Source organism: Lipotes vexillifer, unplaced genomic scaffold, assembly GCF_000442215.2.
Source record: "Lipotes vexillifer unplaced genomic scaffold, Lipotes_vexillifer_v1.1 scaffold440, whole genome shotgun sequence".
In the NCBI taxonomy this organism is placed as follows: Eukaryota; Metazoa; Chordata; class Mammalia; order Artiodactyla; family Lipotidae; genus Lipotes; species Lipotes vexillifer.
Window position 1 is genome coordinate 652,067 of NW_006778543.1, and position 17,022 is coordinate 669,088.

The 17,022-nt window shown below is 38.8% G+C and overlaps 1 protein-coding gene across 1 annotated transcript in view; it reads left to right on the plus strand.

Annotated features, from left to right (window-relative positions):
* Window positions 1-15,317, plus strand: part of SNTB1 (syntrophin beta 1) — a 225,136-nt gene extending 209,819 nt beyond the window's left edge. Inside the window, exons 5-7 of the mRNA XM_007451661.1 lie at window positions 4,148-4,344; window positions 11,155-11,345; window positions 14,238-15,317. Coding sequence (XP_007451723.1) covers window positions 4,148-4,344; window positions 11,155-11,345; window positions 14,238-14,330 — 481 coding nt within the window. The 3' untranslated portion in view covers window positions 14,331-15,317. The remainder of the gene's footprint in view (window positions 1-4,147; window positions 4,345-11,154; window positions 11,346-14,237) is intronic.
* Window positions 15,318-17,022: the final 1,705 nt, after the last annotated feature.

Sequence of the window (17,022 nt, forward strand, 5' to 3'; positions counted from 1 at the left end):
TATGAGATTAGAAATGAATTACAGGGAAAAAAACATAAAAAATGCAAACACACGGAGGCTAAACAATACGTTACTAAATAACCAAGATATCACTGAAGAAATCAAAGAGGAAATCAAAAAATACCTAGAGAAAAATGACAATGAAAACATGACGATCCAAAACCTATGGGATGCAGCAAAAGCAGGTCTAAGAGGGAAGTTTATAGCAATACAATCCTACCTCAAGAAACAAGAAAAATTTCAAATAAACAACCTAACCTTACACCTAAAGCAATTAGAGAAAGAACAAAAAAGTCCCAAAGTTGGCAGAAGGAAAGAAATCATAAAGATCAGATCAGAAATAAATGAAAAAGAAATGAAGGAAACAGTAGCAAAGATCAGTAAAACTAAAAGCTGGTCCTTTGAGAAGATAAACAAAATTGATAAACCATCAGCCAGACTCATCAAGACAAAAAGGGAGAAGACTCAAATCAATAGAATCAGAAATGAAACAGGAGAAGTAACAGCTGACACTGCAGAAATACAAAGGATCATGAGGTTATTACAAGGAACTATATGCCAACAAAATGGAAAACCTGGAAGAAATGGACAAATTCTTAGAAAAGCACAACCTTCTAAGACTGAACCAGGAAGAAATAGCAAATATAAACAGACCAATCACAAACACTGAAATTGAAACTATGATTAAAAATCTTCCAACACACAAAAGTACAGGACCAGATGGCTTCACAGGCAAATTCTATCAAACGTTTAGAGAAAAGCCAACACCAATCCTTCTCAACTCTTCCAAAATATAGCAGAGGGAGGAACACTCCCAAACTCATTCTATGAGGCCACCCTCACACTGATACCAAAACCAGACAAAGATGTCACAAAGAAAGAAAACTACAGGCCAGTATCACTGATGAACATAGATGCAAAAGTTCTCAACAAAATACTAGCAAACAGAATCCAACAGCACATTAAAAGGGTCATACACCAATGATCAAGTGAGATTTATCCCAGGAATTCAAGGATTCTTCAATATATGCAAATCAATCAATGTGATACACCATATTAACAAATTGAAGGATAAAACCCATATGATAATCTCAATGGATGCAGAAAAAGCTTTTGACAAAATTCAACACCGATTTATGATAAAAACTCTCTAGAAAGTAGGCATAGAGGGAACTTACCTCAACATAATAAAGGCCATATATGAAAAACCCAAAGCCAACATCGTTCTCAGTGGTGGAAAACTGAAACCATTTCCACTAAGATCAGGAACAAGACAAGGTTGCCCACTCTCACCACTATTATTCAACATAGTTTTGGAAGTTTTAGCCACAGCAGTCAGAGAATAATAAGAAATAAAAGGAATACAAATCGGGAAAGAAGTAAAGCTGTCACTGTTTGCAGATGACATGATACTATACATAGAGAATCCTAAAGATGCTACCAGAAAACTACTAGAGCTAATCAATGAATTTGGTAAAGTAGCAGGATACAAAATTAATGCACAGAAATCTCTTGCACTCCTATACACTAATGATGAAAAATCTGCAAGAGAAATTAAGGAAACAGTCCCATTTACCACTGCAACAAAAAGAATAAAATACCAAGGAATAAATCTACCTAAGGAGACAAAAGACCTGTATGCAGAAAACGATAAGACACTGATGAAACAAATTAAAGATGATACAAATAGATGGAGAGATATACCATGTTCTTGGACTGGAGAATCAACATTGTGAAAATGACTATACTCCTCAAAGCAATCTACAGATTCAGTGCAATCCCTATCAAACTACCACTGGCATTTTTCACAGAACTAGAACAAAAAATTTCACAATCTGTATGGAAACAAAAAAGACCCCGAATAGCTAAAGGAATCTTTTGAAAGAAAAACGAAGCTGTAGGAATCAGGCTCCCTGAGTTCAGACTATACTACAAAGCTGCAGTAATCAAGACAGTATGGTACTGGCACAAAAACAGAAATATCAATCAGTGGAACAGGATAGAAAGCCCAGAGATACACCCACACGCATATGGTCACCTTTCCTTTGATAAAGAAGGCAAGAATATACAATGGAGAAAAGACAGCCTCTTCAATAAGTGGTGCTGGGAAAACTGGACACCTACATGTAAAAGAATGAAATTAGAACACTCCCTAACACCATGCACTCCCTAACACCATACACTCCCTAACACCATACACCATGGATTAAAGACCTAAATGTAAGTCCAGACACCATAAAACTCTTAGAAGAAACCATAGGCAGAACACTCTATGACATAAATCACAGCAAGATCCTTTTTGACCCACTTCTTAGAGAAATAGAAATAAAAACAAAAATAAACAAATGGGACCTGATGAAACTTAAAAGCTTTTGCACAGCGAAGGAAATCATAAACAAGACAAAAAGACAGAATGGGAGAAAATATTTGCAAACAAAGCCACTGACAAAGGATTAATGTCCAAAATATACAAGCAGCTCATGCAGTTCAATATCAGAAAACCCAAACAACCCAATCCAAAAATGGGCAGAGGACCTAAATAGACATTTCTCCAAAGAAGATATACAGATTTCCAACAAACACATGAAAGGATGCTCAACATCAATAATCATTAGAGAAATGAAAATCAAAACTACAATGAGGTATCACCTCATACCAGTCAGAATGGCCATCATCAAAAAGTCTACAAACAGTAAATGCTGGAGAGGGTGTGGAGAAAAGGGCACCCTCTTGCACTGTTGGTGGGAATGTAAATTAATACAGCCACTATGGAGAACAGTATGGAGGTTCCTTAAAAAACTAAAAACAGAAGTACCATATGACCCAGCAATCCCACTACTGGGCATATACCCTGAGAAAACCATAATTCAAAAAGAGATATAAACCACAATGTTCATTGCAGCACTATTTACAATAGCCAGAACATGGAAGCAACCTAAGTGTCCATCGACAGATGAATGGATAAAGAAGAGGTGGCACATATATACAATGGAATATTACTCAGCCATAAAAAGAAACGAAATTTAGTTATTTATAGTGAAGTGGATGGACCTAGAGTGAGTCATACAGAGTGAAGTAAGTCAGAAGGAGAAAGACAAATACCGTATGCTAACACATACATATGGAATTGAAAAAAAAAAAGGAATAAAGACACAGACGTAGGGAATGGAGTTGAGGACACGGGGAGGGGGAAGGGTAAGCTGGGACGAAGTGAGAGAGCGGCATGGACGTATATACACCACCAAACGTAAAATATGCAGCTAGTGGGAAGCAGCCGCATAGCACAGGGAGATCAGCTCAGGGCTTTGTGACCACCTAGAGGGGTGGGATAGGGAGGGTGGGAGGGAGGCCCAAGAGCAGGGGATATGGGGATATAGGTATACGTATAGCTGATTCACTTTTTTATACGGCGGAAACTAACACACCATTGTAAAGCAATTGTAGTCCAATAAAGATGTTAAGAAAAAAATCACTCTTGAAAATCCCTTTAATTCCCATAAAATGCAGTTCTCCCTGTCTCAAGAAGTCCAGCATTACTGTTCTTTTTCAAGCTTTAACACTGATACACAGATTGCTACTTCTTCAGCTAAGTCCCCTGGTTGTCTGCTTGCATTTGGAGGCTGTGTGCCTGAGAAATGCATGCAGAGGTGCATTCAGTGCAGCCAGATAATCCAAAGTACAAGAAACACAGGGGGTAACTAAGTCTAACCCAGGAAACAATAGATTTCCTTTCTTGTCTCATGCTCTCACTGGGTCATACATATGCCCAGGAATGGAATGGGGGAGATGGGATTTTCCACATTAATTTAATTGTTCTCTTAATCATTTACTTAATTATCTTCCTTTTTGGTTGAGTGAGTATAGCTGAATTTGTCTAAATAAAGTTAAAGTCACAATGTTCAATTCCTCTGCATAGTCAACCGGATGCACAGTTCTTGGCCACTATGCTAATCTCACTCTACCACTGGCCAGGCACTGGGTGAGGAGATGGCAGAAAACCATGGTGAACATTAGGGTATAGTGGACCTTTTGGTTCCGGATCAGAAAATTGAGAGCAAATCACCAATTCTGGGCTTTTCACAGGTGTATCAGGTGAATACAGTAGTTTCCATTTTGATAATTTCTCTCTCTCTGTTTTTCTCAACAGGCTGGTCCATTCAGGTCCAGGGAAAGGATCACCCCAGGCTGGTGTAGATCTGTCCTTTGCAACACGAACTGGTACCAGGCAGGGTATTGAAACGCATCTCTTCAGGGCTGAGATCAGCAGGGACCTCTCACACTGGACAAGGAGCATAGTACAGGGGTGCCATAACTCAGTTGAACTCACTATTGAAGTCACCACAGGTGAGCATTGTTGGCTTTCGTTTTGTGATGTCACATCCTTATGGCAAGAAGGCACCCTCTACTCCACCACAGCCTCAGAATTGTTTCCATTACTGGCCATTTGGGGTACTTAAAATTCCAGAGGTAAATGTAAAATTCTTCTAAATAAAGGCACTGAATGCCCTACTAAAATGGAATCTAGGGGTCTGATTGTGAAAAGCCTTATCTTCATTCAGGAAAAGTGGGTAACTTGGATAGTCAGATGTCATTTCTACCATGGTAGACAGTGCAAATCTAGAACATTTCCATCATAGTAGAAAGCCCTGATGGTATCTTCTCTGGATGAACAGGATTTTCTCACAAGACCTCTAAGGTTGTGAAATAAATGAAATAGAAACCAAGAAAACAGTGCCAAAGATCAATGAAATTAAAAGCTGGTTCTTTGAAACGATAAACAAAATTGATCAACCTTTAGCCAGACTCATCAAGAAAAAAAGGGAGAGGACTCAAATCTATAAAATTAGAAATGAAAAAGAAATTACAACTGACACCGCAGAAATACAAAGGATCATAAGACACTACTACAAACAACTATATGCTAATAAAATGGAGAACCTGGAAGAAATGGACAAATTCTTAGAAAGGTACAACCTTCTAGGACTGAACCAAGAAGAAATAGAAAATATGAACAGACCAATCACAAGTAATAAAATTGAAACTGTGATTAAAAATCTTCCAACAAACAAAAGTCCAGGACCAGATGACTTCACGGGAAAATTCTATCAAACATTTAGAGAAAAGCTAACACCTATCCTTCTCAAATTGAACACTCCCAAGCTCATTTCACAAGGCCACCATCACCCTGATACCAAAACCAGACAAAGATACTACAATAAAAGAAAATTACACACCAATATCACTGTTGAACATAGACACAAATATCCTCAACAAAATACTAGCAAACAGAATCCAGCAACACATTAAAAGGATCATACACCAAGATCAAACGGGATTTATCCCAGGGAGGCAAGGATTCTTCAATATATGCAAATCAATCAATGCGATACACCATATTAACAAAATGACGAATAAAAACCATATGATCATCTCAATAGATGGAGAAAAACTTCTGACAAAATTCAACACCCACTGATGATTAAAAACTCTCCAGAAAGTGGGCATAGGGAGAACCTACCTCAACATATGGCCTCAAAGGCCATATACGACAAACCCATAGCAAACATCATTCTCAATGGCGAAAAACTGAAAGCATTTCCTCTAAGATCAGGAACAAGACAAGGATATCCATTCTCACCACTTTTATTCAACACAGCTTTGGAAGTCCTAGTCACAGCAATCAGAGAAGAAAAAGAAATAAAAGGAATACAAATTGGAAAAGAAGAAGTAAAACTGCCACTGTTTGCAGATGACATGATACTATACACAGAGAATCCTAAAGATGCCACCAGAAAACTACTAGAGCTAAGCAATGAATTTGGAAAAGTTGCAGGATACAAGATTAATGCACAGAAATCTCTTGCATTCCTACACACTAGCAAAGAAAGATCAAAAAGAGAAATTAAGGAAACACTCCCATTTACCACTGCAACAAAAAGAATAAAATACCTAGGAATAAACCTACCTAAGGAGGCAAAAGACCTGTACTCAGAAAACTATAAGATACTGATGAAAGAAATCAAAAACAACACAAACAGATGGAGAGATATACCATGTTCTTGGACTGGAAGAATCAACATTGTGAAAATGACTATACTACCCAAAGCAATCTACAGATTCAATGCAATCCCTATCAAACTACCAATGGCATTTTTCACAGAACTAGAACAAAAAATCTTAAAATTTGTATGGAAACACAAAAGACCCCGAATAGCCAAAGCAATCTTGAGAAAGAAAAATGGAGCTGGAAGAATCAGACTCCCTGACTTCAGACTCTACTACAAAGCTACAGTAATCAAGACAGTATGGTACAGACATAAAAACAAATATCGATCAATGGAACAGGATAGAAAGCCCAGAGATAAACCCACACACCTATGGTCACCTAATGTATGACGAAGGAGGCAAGAATATACAATAGAGAAAAGACAGCCTCTCCAATAAGTGGTGCTCAGAAAACTGGACAGCTACATGTAAAAGAATGAAATTAGAACACTCCCTAACACCATACACAAAAATGAACTTAAAATGGTTTAAAGACCTAAATGTAAGTCCAGACACTATAAAACTCTTAGAGGAAAACATAGGCAGAACACTCTCTGACATAAATTGCAGCAAGATCTTTTTTGATCCACCTCTTAGAGTAATGAAAATAAAAACAAAAACAAACAAATGAGACCTAATTAAGCTTAAAAGCTTTTGCACAGCAAAGGAAACCATAAGCAAGACGAGACGACAACCCTCAGAATGGGAGAAAATAATTTGCAAATGAAGCAACTGACAAGGGATTAATCTCCAGTATATGCAAACAGCTCATGCAGCTCAATATCAAAAAAACAAAGAACCCAATCAAACAATGGGTGGCAGACCTAAACAGACTTTTCTCCAAAGAAGACAGATGGCCAAGAGGCACATGAAAAGATGCTCAATATCACTAATTATTAGAGAAATGCAAATTAAAACTACAATGAGTTAGCACCTCACACCAGTCAGAATGGCCATCATCGAAAAATCTACAAGCAGTAAATGCTGGAGAGGGTGTGGATAAAAGGGAACCCACTTGCACTGTTGGTAGGAATGTAAATTGATACAGACACTATGGAGAACAGTATGGAGGTTCCTTAAAAACTAAAAATAGAACTATCACATGACCCAGCAATCCCATTCCTGGGCATATACCCTGAGAAAATTGTAATTCCAAAAGATATATGCACCCCAATGTTCATAGCAGCACTATTTACAATAGCCAGGACATAGACGCAACCTAAATGTTCATCAACAGAGGTATGGATAAAGAAGATGTGACACATATATACAATGGAATATTACTCAGCCATAAAAGGGAACGAAATTGTGCCATTTACAGTGACATGGATGGACCTAGAAACTGTCATACAGAGTGAATTAAGTCAGAAAGAGAAAAACAAATATCGTATATTAATGCGTGTATGTGGAATTTAGGAAAATGGTTCAGATGAACCTATTTGCAAAGCAGAAATAGAGACACAGACATAGAGAACAAAAGTATGGACACCAAGTTCGGGGGTGGGATGGATTGGGAGATTGCGACTGACGTATGTACACTAGTGTGTATGAAGTAGATGGCTGGTGAGGGCCTACTGTATAGCATGGGGCGGGGGGAAAGATGGTAAAATCTGTTTGAAGGACATATATTAAGTTAACCTTAAAAATGCACTCCAATATACATTAGATGCAGACAAATACTGTTTGACTCCACTTACACGAGGTGTGTAGAACAGCCAAATTCATAGAGTCAGAAAGTACATTGGTAGATGCCAGGGGCTGGGAGGTGGGCAGGGGAGGGGGAATGGGGAGTTAGTGTTTAATGGGGACAGAGTTTCCATTTAGGAAGGTGAAAAATTTGAGAGATGGATGATGGTGAGAATTGCACAACAATGTGAATGTACTTAGTGCCACTGAACTGGTTAAATAGTTAAATATGGTTAAAATAGTATATGGTTAAATATGGTTAAAATAGTATGTTTATATTATGTAACTTTTACAATAAAAAAAATTCTTTTAAAAAGAATTAATTAAGTGGAATATAAATCCTTTCTCCATCTCTGCTCTGAAGCAGAACTATTCCTCTATCCTAAACGAATATCTGTCCCTTGAGGTGGCTGAATTAGGTGTTTCACCCAGGGAGGGATGCCATATAAAAACAAGACATTTTGTGTTTACTTTAGGTTAAAGAAAATTAAGTTGGCCTTAAAAAAAAAAAAAAAAAAGACCTCTTAGGTACAGTGTTTCCAAGCTTTAGTCACACTGAAAACAACAACAACAAAAACAGTTTTTTAGTTGTACCCTTAGAAGCCTCCGATTGATGATGCCTATCCCTAGAGATTGTGATGCAGCAGTTCTGGGGCGGGGCCTGAGAATTTGCATCTAGTATGATACCAGGCAGTGCTGGTGCTGCTGGTCCGTGGACCACTCTGTGTGCAGTACTGCACTAGGGTGCAACTTCCTCCAGCACCCAGGAGGATTCTAAAAGATGGGACCCACGTCAACATGTAGTAGGGTTTCTCCACATTTCCTTTACTGGTGCAAACATGAAAAACCAGATGTTTTGTAGAATTTCTGCTGCAGCATCTCTGAGATAATCACTCTTTTAAAAATTATCCTGAAACTAGTTAGTACCCCCCAATATTTTCCAACATTGTTGAAAATGTCTCTCAGAGTGTCACTGAAGTTTTTATTTTTGACGCCTACTCTATATGGCACGAAAAACTAGAGTTTCAAACCTCAGAGTTGGAAAAGGCTTCAAGTCACCTGAAAACTAAATTTAATGAAGTTATACGTGTAATTGCAGAGAAGTCCAGACTCCTTGCAACAACTTCTGGGGTGTTCTAGAAAAGAATGAAGATGGCCAAAGGGGTTTGGTTTAGTTTACATTCCACAAATTTCATAAAATCCTTCTCTCAGTAAGCTGAAATCTACTTTGACAGGAAAACAATGAGGCTGTTAATAGACCAGCCAAAGGAGAATAACAAAGAATTGTGTGGACTGAGCTAGCTAGGTGGTGGGAGAGAAGAAATTATGGAAATGGCCAAAGGTGCAGCCCAGTTTCAAATGGAAAGATGCCTGCAGAGAGTTGTGGGGAGGGGCTTATGTTTTAGTCAGAGCTTCAATTAACTTGATAATGGGTTCAATTTATCCTGTGTAGATTAAGAACATCTTCAGATAACTGATTACATTATATAAAGGCCACGAATACCACTTTAGGTCAATTAAAATTAAAAGTAACCACAGTCAATTAATTCAAACCATCTAGTGGCACAGCTTTCAAATTCAAACATAGAGGAAGGGGGAAAAAACATGTTTAGAGCTCAGGTGCCCACATATTCTGCAGATGTTAGAAGTGAAAACTTTCAAAAATGAGGATTCGAGATGGGAAGTCATAACTACATCTATGCCGTGTCTATGTTATGTTTTGGTCGTCCTTGAACTGGATGGGTGGCAGGGGTCTAGGGCCCTTCTGAAAGGATAACTTAAGACTTGCCAAGTGGCTCCTCCCAGGACTCATTAGAGAATGCACCTTTGGAAAATATCAACCCTTTGTTACAAGTTGAAAGATGGCTGCAGTCAGTCGAAGGAAGGGGTATATGTTTTAACCAATTAAAAGCCACCTCATTCTGTGGGCAGACAGACACTCTGTTTCTTCCCCCAAACTCTGAGGGGCTCCCCCCAGTTATTAGTCTGAGAGCCTCTTTGCCAAGATCCCTCCCCACATGCCTCTGTGTCCTGAGCACCAGCGTGTGAGAAGGCTGTACAAGACAGACTGGAAGGAAATAACTTGAAGTTTGAAATCTAAACCACTGGGTTGTGACATGTTCACCTCTCTGAGCTTTTTTGCTTTTATCATCTGTAATATTAAGCTAAGGTCCTGCTTCTAAAGTGTGCTGAGGTGAAGTTCAGTTTGGTTTATAAAGCTGAACTGAGCTAAAGTTGGTAGAGAGTAATCAATACTGCCTATGTCCTCCTATCCCCAAAGAGCTTTCAGATGTATATGAAGGCCAGAGCCAACTGACTTGCCAGGGCCTGTTAAATGTGGTGTTTTGTGAGGCAAAAAAATCCAATCTGATACTTTTGCTTTTTTTTTTTTTTTTTTGGCCGAGCGGCTTGCGAGATCTTACTTCCCCCACCAGGGATCGAACCGGGGGGCTGGCAGTGAAAGTGCCAAGTCCTAACCACTGGACCGCCAGGGAATTCCCTCCAGAACTTTTTGATTAAGGGTTTTAAACACTCACAAGTCTTCCTAATGGGAACTTGGAATCAGGTGGCAGTCCCCCTGTCCAGCTCATAATCTGAGAGCGCTGGTCTCTTTTCCTAAACGCAAGGTGGACCACAGATAAATGCTGGCACCTAACCTGATCAGAAGGTTTTACTTTTGTTCCGTTGGATCAGAGGGCACCTTGTGGACACCAGCTGAGGTTCCTGAATACCACACTGGACAGAGGGAGGAAACAGCATCCTTCACCGAAGGTGCCACACATGACATCAATCTACAGCAGCAGCTTTTCCAGGACCCAAGATGATCAGATCATCAGGGAAACTCAAAAAGCACTTCTTTCTGTTTATAAAATGAGCTTTATTCAACTTTTTTAAAATTAAAAATCAGGGTTTTTTTCACTACTCACTCCCGACTTCTTAACATGTGTTTTTGTTAACTTGGGTAATGTCACTGGGGGATTGCTTGCTTCTTTCACCAGGTGGTAGACATGGCATTGGTTGATCGATTGATTGCCTGATTGTGTGTGTGTTGACGATGATCAGAGGTAGCTTACTCTAAATCAAATGTCAGTTTTTTCCAGCTTGATACAAGGCCATTGGAACACCTGTCTCCCTACATACATGTTGTCAGATGGTCATATAAGGGCTAGAGCCCAGAAAAATTCAGTAAATCCCAGCAAAAGGAATTTCTTTCAGTTTATTTCCCTTAGTTTCACAGGGCAAGTTAAATTACAATATCACAATCAATCTAAGGAGAATATTTTCATGCATGATTATTAATTTTTAACGTTAGAAAGAAGTTGGTGGCTGGGCCCTGGGTTTGGGGAGACTAGAAGCTTAAGTGCCTGGGAAAATGGATGGACTTCCATTGTTCATACTTCTGTCTCCATCTATCTCTCTCAGCTTGCACCTATAAAAACCAGGAGTGCCGGTTGACCATACATTATGAGAATGGATTTTCTATTACCACTGAACCACAGAAGGGTGTCTTTCCCAAGACAATCATACAGGCTCCTTATGAAAAGCTGAAAATGTCTTCAGATGATGGAATCAGGATGCTGTATTTAGATTTCGGAGGCAAAGATGGAGAGCTTGTAAGTGCACTTTTCTTTAGACAGTGTGGTTTCGTATATTTTGTGTTGCAGTATACCCATTATGGCCTGCAAACATAACGCTGCCTGTACTTATTTAGCATTTGACTATTTACAAAGTACTTATAGGTTCATGTCTTAATTGAACCTTTAAAAACAGTGAGGGGATCCAATTTTTTCACAGTTCTTTACTTTGGTCTCATTTTCCATGGGAATATTACAGAAATATTTGAATCAAGGAAAGGATCCTTCACAAAGTCAGCATTAAATTCTTTTCAAAGAGGGTCCCACCAGCTTTAAGATATACCATTCATTGTTTAAAAGTATCAAGCATCTGATCTAACCTGGGCATTGTGCTAGGTGTCAGGGATGTAGGGATGTCAAACACCAGTCCTGGCAACCTGGGGGGTCTCAAAGGAGCAGAAAGCATGAAGAGTACAGACGGGGAGGGGGCGGGAAGGGGCAGAGTGGAGGGGGCAGTGAGGAAACCCAGCAAAACTGGTCAACTACCTGAATGGAGAGAGGGCCAGACAAGGACCCAGAAGTTTTGAGCTTATATCAAAGTGTCCAACAAGCTCAGCAAGTTTGTCAGTTAACATAACATTTGTACTTCTCATGTCATTGCAAATTGCCCATGTATTTAAAATCATGATTTCCTGTGATCATTACGGCCTACCATAGTGAAAAAATATGTTACTCTAGTTCCACTGAAGGGTGAAAGTGGCACATTCTTCTACTTTCTAGCAAGTATAGTTCTCAAGAAGACATAGCATCTCATTTAAGCTGTGCAATGTAGAACTTCAAACAGGACCTTGATTTGGAACAACTAGTCTCTGTCTAGGTCCTTCCTAGTCAACAAATATCTGTTGACTCACACTTGGTAACGGGGACAGGGGATATATAAAATGCAGAGATAAACCTCAATTTTAAAGATCTAGTCATTTTAACTCAGCTACTAGCCTTGCACGATTCTGCCTCTCCCTACTCCCGTCTCTCTGAAGGAAAGGGCCAGGGCCACACTTGAAAGGGCATAGGAGCCTGAAACCTCAAAGTTTCAGCACCACTGTCCTAGATCATGCCAATACTACTAGCCCCAGTGCAGTACCAGGTTTCTTCCTATGGGTGTCACAGGGGTCATGATGAAGTTAGTGCCCCGTGGCTGACAGGTGATCTGAACTTACTTTCTGAGAACAATTTCCAGCCAGTCATTTTTCTAACCTTTAAAATGGATCCGCAGAATTTTATAGAATTCTGTTGTTTATCTGTGTGTTCAATCAGTAAATTCAGCCTGAAGCACCAGTTTGGAAAGAAGAAAGTGGCTGGAAAGTCCATTTTGCTGACAACGCTTCTGGTTCAGTTGCTGCTCTGTCCATCATCCAGCTGTGCACTTTTTCCTAAGGGTGACTACTCCCTAGCAGCAGGGGAAAGAACAAGCAGCAGTCTGTCCTGTTTTATCCGTGGCTTGAAAATTCAAGGCTATTTTTGCCCATGAGGAAAAAATCACTTGTGTCTAAATTTCAGCCTTTCTGCCTGTAATTACAGCCTGACTTGACAGACTTAGGAAGGACTGGTTTTTTGCTGCCAGTATATTAGGCTGATAAGCTCAAGTTCAGACACAGTCTAGCTATGCAACCCCCAGAGGCAGGTGCCAGGGAGGAGGAAAGGAACAGAGGTGAGCTGTACAAAATGCAATAAATTGAGGGTCAGGAGACCCGTGCTCTCTTTCTGAGTGTGGAACTAACTCACCAGTTGTCTTGCGCAAGTCCTTTTATTTCTGTGGATCTGAGTCTTTATCCATAAAATACAGTGACTGAAGTAGATAATCTTTAAGGTTACTTCTAAAAGTTGCATTCTGTGTTAATGAAATAGAATATGGTGATTAAGCCCAGACTCTGGCATCAGATAGACCTGCGTTTGAGTCCATGCTTTCTCTTTACTGCAAGATCTATGATCTCAGAATGTTTTATAACTTCTCCAAATCTTAGTTTCCCATATAAAACATAGAGATAGTAATAATAGCTACCTCATAGTGATTTTGTGAAAATTAAATAAGATAGTATATAGAAAATATTTAACACAGCACCTGGTTCATGCTGAATACAACTTAACTTTGCTGGATGTTATTTTATGATCAGGTTGTTATTCCACAACAGTGTCATCATCAGAACAGAATTGGGGACAGTGGATGAGAATTGGGAGCAACACACTCAATGCTCCTGAATTAGGTCAGGTGATAAAAATTCAGCCTATTAGGCTCTGACCACGTGCCAGCCCAGGAGGAACACACGGAGAAAGATAAAACTTTAGAGGAGGTCTTAACAGACAAGTGATGTACGTGATTACAATCCATGAGTATAGGACAGTGAAGACACAGCTGCTTCAAAACCTGGGTTCTGCATTTTATGGTTTATAAGGAATTTTCACATACAGTATCTCATTTTAATACTCTACCCGCCGTGAGTTAGTCAGGCTTGGGAAAATTTTTCAGTGACTTGTCCCAGATTATGTACACATCTAAAAAGTATTAGAACCACAACTGAAACCTATGATGTGAAATTTAGTACTGCTTCCTACTGTACCTAATCCGACATAAATAATATCACTATCGTGATACCAAAAATAAATGGTTTAGACAGTCAAGAAGGGCAACACTGATATTTATGCTATGGGTATGTATAAATTTCACAGAACTTATTTTGGAAAAAAAGATATACAAGATGTAAGGAATAAGTTCAAAGAGTTATTTTTTTATCTCACTGGGGGGCAAGGATTTAAAAACACAATTGCTCCAGTTAACACTTAAAAGCAGGAAGTGCATAGATCTGTTTGATGTGTAAATCACTATTGTGTATCAAGCATTAGTTTAAAATCTTTCATATTCTTTTTGAATTTCAGCAACTGGACCTTCATTCCTGCCCCAAGCCGACTGTTTTCATCATTCATTCCTTCCTGTCAGCTAAGATTACAAGGCTGGGGTTGGTGGCCTGAACAGAGGAGCGAATTGCCTTTGAGAAAAGGAGGGCTGCGATGCCACCGAAAAGTGTCATATCAGACACCATTTGCAGTGATGCACCAGATGTAGCATGCCACTGTCAGCTCTGGATCCCAAGAGTCCTGTGTAACAGTCCCAGACTCCTCTGTCAATTTCAGCAACTATAAAGGGTACCTTCAGAAAAATTCCACAAGGACTATCAGAATGAAACTGTTGTTTTAGAACAGTAAAAGGGTAAAGAGGTGAGGCTGATTGGAAATACACAGCATAGCTTTTAAATAATGACAGTCAAGGACATGAACATTAGAACAGCATGTGCAGATCTTAATCATACCAGTTTCTAGGCAACTGGTTCACCCAGGTAAGCAAGGGCTGTATAGATGAGAAATGGACATTTTCCACCTCTCCCCTCCCCACCCCTTGTTTTATTGCGCTTTATTTCCTATTTCTAATTGAGTTGACTTTCGCTGCTAAGGAAAGAAAAGTACTTCCAATGGAAACCCACCTTTTATTTAAGTGTGAAACAGCTGTTACTTTTTCTTAATGAATTATCTTTCAATGATGTAGAATGATTCTGAAGTGTTCTGATTAGCATACGATGAGTGGGAATTAAATAAAGCATCAGATACTGATCTGAGCTGTAAGCTGGTGGATTCTGAGCCAAAGTAGACTGCTTAAATTGCAAAGCTTTGCTGAAGAGTGGTGTGCGTGAAAGATGATTAATTCTGGGACTACACTCATACCCAAGGTCTGCTGTCTTAGAGCCATGACTTATAGCTTTATTTATAAAAGCAAATTATGGATTTTTTTAAAAGATTGTCAATGGATATATATATATACAATAATTCATGCGGGGTTAACTAATTTTCCCCGTCTTGTGGTTTTCAGTGGAAGTACTCAGCAATTTATTGGCCCTTGTTTCTGCCTGTGCTTGTATGCATGCATTTTCAAGCAAGTAATAGAGCAGCCTTATATGATTCTGGTTAATGCTGGGTTTTACATAGAGAGCCAATGTTATAATCAAACCCATCAAACCCATCAACAGCTCTTTTGGAATTCCAGGGAAATAATATAATGACCTGATATTTTTCTACAAGAATATTCTCAGACATCGTATAGCATGTTACTGATTTAACACTTTTGCTTTTAGCTTTCAAAACAAATTCACTGAAAACACACCTATTATTTTATTTTAAAGTCACTTTTCTCAAATCTTGAAAATTAGCTCTAGAATTTCTGTATTTGTAACTGTTCTCTCCCCTATAGTTTTACATAGACAAATGTTCCAGGTTAGGTTTGTGTGTTATTTTTCAGAACCGTATTTTAGCAAATACCTATGCAAAGAGCTTTAAAAAGTAAAACTGTTTTAAAAGAATGTGATTTTGTTCACTCAGATACATGTGTTTCTTGAGTTTTACTTTAGATCAGCATTTTATTTTAGATCAGTGTTTCCCCAAAGTAATACAAGTAACAGGTAATACAAGTTCCAAGGGGCACTGATTGACTGTGTTTTGTCGGGGGGCAATTAAAGGGATTGGTCATCAAAAATGTTTGTTCAGGGCTTCCCTGGTGGCGCAGTGGTTGAGAGTCCGCCTGCCGATGCAGGGGATACGGGTTGGTGCCCCGGTCTGGGAAGTTCCCACATGCCGCGGAGCGGCTGGGCCAATGAGCCATGGCCGCTGAGCCTGCGCGTCCGGAGCCTGTTGCTCCGCAATGGGAGAGGCCACAACAGTGAGAGGCCCGCGTACAGAAGGAAAAAAAAAAAAAAAAGTTTGTTTGTTCAATACTGAGTTAAAAAAATGTTAAGCAGATTTCATGATTGCAGTCCTCCTCAAAGACTTTATTGCACATTGCAGTTCTGCACGGGGGGGGGGCATCCTGTGTGCCATTCATTCCTAACGCTTACCTACAGAACTCCTCTCTAAAGGAGCATCTTGTGAAGCTAGTGTTAAAACACACACACACAAAACAAAACAAAAAATACATTTTGGAAAACACAGCTTTAGGACACTGATTTGTTTTGTTTCCTATTTTAAAATGCTAAAGAGTGAAGTCCCAGCCTGAATATTGTAGGAAAGCTTTGATGAATTGTAAACTGTAACGTACTCTTTCATTATATATTTTCAAAATCACTGGAATGTTGTTATACGAGCGAATTATATTTGTGTATTGTAAATAACATTAAAATACATATATTAATACCAATAGCTTAATTCAACAATGTGTAATCTAAGGTGCTCAGTACTACATGAAGTGTGAGTTAATTACTCATAATTTAGTTGCAGAGATCCTATATTTATAGACAAAATGATAATTACAAATACTATTTCTTCATCACTTGAGTTTTGGACTGATTAATATCTGGATGCAGGTCAACAGAAACTACATTTTCCGTGTTTATAAAAGTTTAATTTAAATATTTATATTTTAGAAAAATATATTTGAATAAAGTTAATGCATTTTCTGAATTAAGATGTGTTATTAGCAAGAAGTAGAAAACTTTACTAAGAGAATTGTGTATATAAATCATTTTTCTTCCTCAAAGTTAAATTGTATCGTATCAGAGTGGCTATGATGAATCAATTTAAATACTCATTTTTTCTCATTCTGAATTCAACAGGTTATAAGTTTACACTGTAGATTTAATCTTGCTGATGTGTGTTATGAATGTTGTGAATAACACAAACT